Consider the following 8,489-nt stretch of genomic DNA (forward strand, 5'->3'; position numbering starts at 1 on the left):
ACTGGAATCAAACCACACATGATGTTGGCATGAGTTTGTGTCCGCCCTCCTGTTCTTGTGCTTGGAAACTGATATGAAGCTTATAGATGTTGCAAAAGGCACTATACACGTGTCGCTGTCCTTGGTGCTGAAATACACTGCAATGATAGCAGTTGGCTTGGCAAACGTTTGCGTGTTGAACGAGGACATAAGCCATGGAGTGGAGTGAATGTGTTGAGAACATATCGTACCATTTAATTCTATACTGTCTGCATCTCACCATAACGTTATCTATAGAATCCATACATTTAATATAAAAATGTGTCCTTTATTTTGTAGACAGTCTTCAACTTGTATTTGTTGTTATGGTTTATTTATGTGAACACTATCCTCGCCAGATATCGCAGATTTTCATTCTGACACACGGTGTCAGTGTAGATTGGGTACAGAGTCGTGCTTTCGTCACGATATTTCTATAGGCCGCCCATAGCAGGGCTCGTTGTTTCTATAACGCCAGCTTTATTGCAGTGGACAAGGAATATAATATATATTTGAATGTCATCACTCGAGAACGTGTACCTTGGACTACGCTCTGTAATGTGACATACAATGACTGCTTGAAGCGATCTTCATCTTTTAGGACAAATTTGTTTTTAACTACTAATAATGGAACAAAGAGGATACGATACATGGAGGGATATACGGTGGTGGATGGTCGTTACGATCTTAGTGGATATTTTGTGGAGCGGAGCATCAGCTCAGATTCGATATTCTATATCTGAAGAGGTGAAAGAAGGCACAGTCGTCGGGAATATAGCTAAGGATTTGGGCCTCGATAAGACCTCATTAAAAGACAGGGGGTATCGCATTGTAGCAGGATCAGTTGAACCTCTTTTTGAGGTGAATCAAAATGATGGCATATTGTACGTGAAGAGAAACATTGACAGGGAGGAAGTGTGTGAACGGAGCAGTACGTGTTTGATCAACCTGAAAACCGTGTTAGAAAACCCGTTAGAAATACATTATATCGCGGTGGAAGTGCTTGATGTTAATGATCACGCTCCCACTTTCCCAGAGAAGGAGAACAGGCTTGAGATTTCTGAGTCCGCAATGCCAGGAGCGAGATTCCAGCTCCAAGCTGCGGATGATTCTGACGGGGGACAGTTTTCTGTTCAACAATACAAACTCGGCCATAATAATAATTTTAGAGTTGAAGTTAAGGACAGAGGGGAAGATAGTAAAATACCATTTTTAGTTCTACAAAAACAGCTGGATAGAGAAACGGCAGGGAAACATATGCTTCTGCTTACAGCCATTGATGGAGGTAAACCGGCCAGGTCTGGGACTTTAGTCATTCACGTGGATGTACTTGATGTTAATGACAACTCACCTGTTTTCAATAAAGAGACGTATGATGCATCATTAAGGGAAAATTCTCCAATTGGCACTATAGTGATTCAGGTCAATGCAACAGATTTGGATCAGGGTGCCAACGGTGAAATAACATATTCATTTGGCAACCTAGTTAATTTAAAATTATTTAATCTGTTCAGTGTGAATCCCATCAATGGTGAAATCAAAGTAACTGGTTTGATAGATTTTGAAGAACGTAAGCGCTATGATATTGATATACAGGCTTCTGATAAAGGACACGTTCCTTTAACATCTGATAAAGGTGTAACAATAACTATAATTGACGTTAATGATAATGCTCCTGAGATAGAAGTGACCTCATTTTCCAACAATGTACCTGAGAATGCAAGGATTGGAACAACTGTGGCACTGATAAGTGTTACTGATCTGGACTCTGGCATTAATGGCAAAGTTATTTGCGCAATCAAAGATGATGTTCCATTTACTTTATCCCCTTCAATACAAGACAATATGTTTGCTGTAGTCACTAAGTCACAGTTGGACAGAGAACACAGATCTTTGTATGATGTTACAATAGTTGCTAAAGATGCAGGTGATCCACCTTTGACATCTGAACATAAAATAAGTGTAGTCGTATCAGACGTGAATGATAATAACCCACAGTTTACCTCAAGTCCCTATACATTTTATGTGACTGAGAATAATGCTCCAGGCGCCTCATTATTTTCAGTCAAGGCCTCTGACCTTGATGAAGGTGATAATGCTGTTATTTCATATCATATTTTGAGACATGGAAGTGAAGAAAACAAACTGGCATCAATACTTAACATCAACTCTGAAAATGGAGACATTTTGGCATTAAAAGGTTTTGACTTTGAAACTTTGAAAACATTTCAATTCCAAGTTGTTGCCACGGACTCTGGAACTCCATCACTAAGTAGTAATGTTTCAGTGAATGTGTTCATTCTGGATCAGAACGACAACGCTCCATTCATCTTGTATCCTGTCAGTGCTAACGGTACTGCTGAAGGTCTGGAGGAGATTCCTCGTAATGTAAATGCAGGACATTTAGTGGCTAAAGTGAGAGCCTATGATGCTGATATAGGATATAATGGCTGGTTATTATATTCACTACAGGAAGTTACTGACCACAGTCTGTTTGCTTTGGACCGCTATACAGGACAGATAAGAACACTTCGCTCATTCACAGAGACAGACGAGGCTGAACATAAACTGGTCATACTGGTAAAAGACAATGGAAATGTTTCACTCTCAGGAACAGCTACTGTGACTGTCAAAGTTGTGGAGCCCAAAGAGGCTTTTGCAGCCTCAGATGTTAAAAGTGCAGCAAAAGATGAAGATGAGAACAATATGGCTTTTTATCTGATCATAACGTTGGGCTCTGTTTCAATACTCTTCCTCGTCAGTATAATCGTTTTGATCACGATGCAATGTACTAAATCTACAGACTATTCCTCTAAGCATTTACAAGAGACAAATTATGATGGCACATTGTGTCACAGCATCCAGTACAGATCCGGAGACAGACGGTACATGTTAGTTGGGCCCAGAATGAGTATAGGTTCTACTATAGTTCCAGGAAGCAATGGAAATACACTAGTGGTCCCTGACAGGAGGCGAGCATCTGGAGAGGTAAGGAATACACATAAGACTTCTGTTTGCTCTGTTGTTGTGTGTGGATTATACAGGTATATATTAAATTGATATAATGCAATATTTTGGATCTGAACAGTTTGCTTTTAATTTGGTGTATGTACTAGTATTCATAATATACATAGGGTACACCAGTCCAGCATACATGAATAACAGTCCATGGAACTAAATACACTATATTTTCTGTATAAACACCTGTTGCTTTTTATTTTCTATAATATTTCAATAACTTTAGATCAAGTTGAAAAGAATAACATAGTTCAAGTATGACAGAGTTTGGGCATTACACTCCTTAGCATATGCTCATAATAATAGGGAATGATTGACAGGTAGTTGAGCCTACACGCCATCGTCTAATTGTTTAAGTGCAAATTCAAAGAGTCTTGGCTACATGACCACGGTTAATGGTTGAATGGAATTGTTTTGACTAGGGGAAAGCTAAATTCTGAGCTTTCGCACAAGTTTTGGACTGATTATAAACTTTTATAACAATAATAATAATAATAATATCTGTTTTCTGATCATATATTAGTTGGCACCTTTACTGTTTATATTATATGGTGCATGTTGCTATGTTTCGCTTTGCCCATACTAACTATGGCACTACAAGTTACATTGTAAACAGTACCATTTGATATTGTGATATTTTGAAGGTACCAGTGCCCAACTAGAATCATACCACACATGATGTTGGCTTGAGTTTGTGTCCGCCCTCCTGTTCTTGCGCTTGCAAGCTGAAGCTTTGTTCCAAAAGGCACTATATGTCGCTGTCCTTGGTGCTGAAACACACTGAATGATGGCAGTTGGCTTGGCAAACCTTTACGTGTTGAACGAGGGCAAGGACATGGAAATGGAGTGGAGTTAATGTGTTGAGAACATATCGTACCATTTAATTCTACTGGATCTCATCATAACGTTCTATATATAATCCATACATATAATATAGAAATGTGTCCTTGATTTTGTTAAGTCTTCAACTTTTATTTGTTTTTATGGTTTATGTTAACACTATCCTCGTCAGATATCGCAGATTTTATTTCTGACACACGGTGTCAGTGTAGGTTGGGTACAGAGTCGTGCTTTCGTCAAGATATTGTTAGGCCGCCCATAACAGAACTCGTTGTTTCTATAACGCCAGCGTGATTGCAGCTGACAAGGAATATAATATTTGAATTTCATCACTCGAGAACGTGTACCTTGGACTTTATGCTCTGTAATGTGACATACAATGACTGCTTGAAGCGATCTTCACCTTTTAGGACAAATTTGTTTTTAACCATTAATAATGGAACAAAGAGGATACGATACATGGAGGGATATACGGTGGTGGATGCTCGTTACGATCTTAGTGGATATTTTGTGGAGCGGAGCATCAGCTCAGATTCGATATTCTATATCTGAAGAAGTGAAAGAAGGGACAGTCGTCGGGAATATAGCTAAGGATTTGGGCCTCGATAAGACCACATTAAAAGACAGGGGTTATCGCATTGTAGCAGGATCAGTTGAACCTCTCTTTGAGGTGAATCAAAATGATGGCATATTGTACGTGAAGAGAAACATTGACAGGGAGGAAGTGTGTGAACGGAGCAGTAAATGTTTGATCAACCTGAAAACCGTGTTAGAAAACCCATTAGAAATACATTATGTCGCGGTGGAAGTGCTTGATGTAAATGATCACGCTCCCACTTTCCCAGAGAAGGAGAACAGGCTTGAGATTTCTGAGTCGGCAATGCCAGGAGCGAGATTCCAGCTCCAAGCTGCGCGTGATTCTGACGGCGGACAGTTTTCTGTTCAACAATACAAATTAGGCCATAATGACAATTTTAGAGTTGAAGTTAAGGACAGAGGGGAAGATCGTAAAATACCATTTTTAGTTCTACAAAAACAGCTGGATAGAGAAACGGCAGGGAAACATAGGCTTCTGCTTACAGCCATTGATGGAGGTAAACCGGCCAGGTCTGGGACTTTAGTAATTCACGTGGATGTACTTGATATTAACGACAACTCACCTGTTTTCAATAAAGAGACGTATGCTACATCCTTACGGGAAAATACTCCAATTGGCACTGTAGTGATTCAGGTCAATGCAACGGATTTGGATCAGGGTGCTAATGGCGAAATAACATATTCATTTGGTAACCTAGTTGATTTAAAATTATTGAATCTGTTTAGTGTGAATCCCATCAATGGTGAAATCAAAGTCACTGGTTTGGTAGATTTTGAAGAAAGTACGAGCTATGATATTGACATACAAGCTTCTGATAAAGGACAAGTTCCTCTAACATCTGATAAAAGCATAAGAATAACTGTAATTGATGTTAATGATAATGCTCCTGAGATAGAAGTGACTTCATTTTCCAACTCTGTTCCTGAGAATGCAAGGATTGGAACAACTGTGGCTCTGATAAGTGTTACTGATCTGGACTCTGGCATTAATGGCAAAGTTATTTGCACAATCAAAGATGATGTTCCATTTACTTTATCCCCTTCAATACAAGAAAACATGTTTGCTGTAGTCACTAAGTCACAGTTGGACAGAGAACACAGATCTTTGTATGATGTTACAATAGTTGCTAAAGATGCAGGTGATCCATCCTTGACATCTGAACATAAAATAAGTGTTGTCGTATCAGACGTGAATGATAATAACCCACAGTTTACCTCAAGCCCCTATACGTTTTATGTCACTGAGAATAATTCTCCAGGCGCCTCATTATTTTCAGTCAAGGCCTCTGACCTTGATGAAGGTGATAATGCTGTTATTTCATATCATATTTTGAGACATGGAAGTGAAGAAAACAAACTGGCATCAATACTTAACATCAACTCTGAAAATGGAGACATTTTGGCATTAAAAGGTTTTGACTTTGAATCTTTGAAAACATTTCATTTCCAAGTTGTTGCCACGGACTCTGGAACTCCATCACTAAGTAGTAATGTCACAGTGAATGTGTACATTCTGGATCAGAATGACAACGCTCCAGTCATCTTGTATCCAGTCAGTGCTAACGGTACTGCTGAAGGTGTGGAGGAGATTCCTCGTAATGTAAATGCAGGACATTTGGTGGCTAAAGTGAGAGCCTATGATGCTGATATAGGATATAATGGCTGGCTATTATTTTCACTGCAAGAAGTTACTGACCACAGTCTGTTTGCTTTGGACCGCTATACAGGACAGATAAGAACACTTCGCTCATTCACAGAGACAGACGAGGCTGAACATAAACTGGTCATACTGGTGAAAGACAATGGAAATGTTTCACTCTCAGCAACAGCTACTGTGACTGTCAAAGTTGTGGAGCCCAAAGAGGCTTTTGCTGCTTCTGATGTTAAAAGTGCAGCAAAAGATGAGGATGAGAACAATATAGCTTTTTATCTGATCATAACATTGGGCTCTGTTTCAACACTCTTCCTCATCAGTATAATTGTTTTAATCACAATGCAATGTACTAAATCTACAGACTATTCTTCTAAGCATTTACAAGAGACCAATTATGATGGAACACTGTGTCACAGCATCCAATACAGATCTGGAGACAGACGGTACATGTTAGTTGGACCCAGAATGAGTATAGGTTCTACTATAGTTCCAGGAAGCAATGGAAATACACTAGTGGTCCCTGACAGGAGGTGTGCATCTGGAGAGGTAAGGAATACACATAAGGCTTCTGTTTGCTGTGTTGTTGTGTGTGGATTATACAGGGATATTTTTACATTAATATAGTGCATTATTTTGGATCTGAACAGTTTGCTTTTATTGCTGTGTATGTACCAGTATTTATATTATACAAGTAGGCTACACCAGCATGCATACAACCTAAATAACTGTCCATGGAACTAAATTAATTCCACCACATTTATTGCATGAACACCTGTTGCCTTTTTTTTTCTATAAAATGTCAATAACTTTAGATCAAGTTGAAAAGAATAACAGTTCAAGTATTACAGAGTGTTGGCATTGCACTCCATATGTGCATTATAATAGTGAATGATTGACAGGTCGTTGAGCATACACGCCATCGTCTAATTGGCTAAGTGCAAATTGAAAGAGTCTTGGCTACATGAACATGAATTATTTTGTCGACCCTGGAAAGTTAAATTCTGAGCTATTGCACAAGCTTTGGACTGATTATAAACTTTATTATTATTATTATTATTAATAATATATAATAATATCTGTTTTCTTTACTGTTTATATTCTATGGTGCATGTTGCTGTTTCGCTTTGCCCATACTAACTATGGCTACAAGTTACATTGTTCAGTACCATTTGATATTGTAATATTTTGAAGGTGCCAGTGGCCAACTAGAATCAAAGCACACTTGATGTTGGCATGTGTCCGCCCTCCTGTTCTTGTGCTTGCAAGCTTTATGTTTTGCACTATATGTCGCTGTCCTTGGTGCTGAAATACACTGAATGATGGCACTTGGCTTGGCAAACCTTTGCGTGTTGAACGAGGACAAGGACATGGACATGGAGTGGAGTGAATGTGTTGAGAACATATCGTACCATGATTTACCATAACGTTATCTATAGAATCATACAAATGTGTCATTTATTTTGTTAACAGTCTTCAAATTTGATTTGTTCTTATGGTTTATGTGAACACTATCCTCGTCAGATATAGAAGATTTTCATTCTGACACACGGTGTCAGTGTAGGTTGGGTACAGAGTCGTGCTTTCGTCACGATATTTATATAGGCCGCGCATAACAGGGCTCGTTATTTCTATAACGCCAGCGTGATTGCAGCTGACAAGGAATATAATAATTTGAATGTCATCACTCGAGAACGCGTGTACCCTGGACTACGCTTTGTAATGTGACATACAATGACTGCTTGAAGCGATCTTCACCTTTTAGGACAGATTTGTTTTTAACCACTAATCATGGAACAAAGAGGATACGATACATGGAGGGATATACGGTGGTGGATGGTCGTTACCATCTTAGTCGATATTTTGTGGAGCGGAGCATCAGCTCAGATTCGATATTCTATATCAGAAGAAGTGAAAGAAGGGACAGTCGTCGGGAATATAGCTAAGGATTTGGGCCTCGATAAGACCACATTAAAAGACAGGGGGTATCGCATTGTAGCAGGATCAGTTGAACCTCTCTTTGAGGTGAATCAAAATGATGGCATATTGTACGTGAAGAGAAACATTGACAGGGAGGAAGTGTGTGAACGGAGCAGTACGTGTTTGATCAACCTGAAAACCGTGTTAGAAAACCCATTAGAAATACATTATGTCGCGGTGGAAGTGCTTGATGTAAATGATCACGCTCCCACTTTTCCAGAGAAGGAGAAAAGGCTTGAGATTTCTGAGTCCGCAATGCCAGGAGCGAGATTCCAGCTCCAAGCTGCGCGTGATTCTGACGGCGGACAGTTTTCTGTTCAACAATACAAACTAGGCCCCAATGAGAATTTTAGAGTTGAAGTTAAGGACAGAGGGGAAGATCGTA

General features: G+C 39.3%; 2 protein-coding genes across 2 annotated transcripts in view; both read left to right on the forward strand.

Moving 5' to 3' along the window:
• LOC310873726 (protocadherin alpha-3-like) overlaps positions 1–8,489 on the forward strand; it is a gene marked incomplete at both ends in the record, with an annotated part of 69,987 nt that overhangs the window by 1,862 nt on the left and 59,636 nt on the right. The window lies entirely within an intron of this gene.
• On the forward strand, positions 646–8,438 carry LOC310873243 (protocadherin beta-15-like; the record flags this gene model as incomplete). Its single annotated transcript, XM_083785578.1, has 3 exons — positions 646–3,006; positions 6,512–6,673; positions 8,325–8,438. 3 exons carry the CDS (start codon positions 646–648, stop codon positions 8,436–8,438), a joined length of 2,637 nt encoding a protein of 878 aa, XP_083641704.1.

Source organism: Protomyctophum parallelum, assembly GCF_964188405.1.
Source record: "Protomyctophum parallelum genome assembly, chromosome: 16".
Taxonomy (NCBI): Eukaryota; Metazoa; Chordata; class Actinopteri; order Myctophiformes; family Myctophidae; genus Protomyctophum; species Protomyctophum parallelum.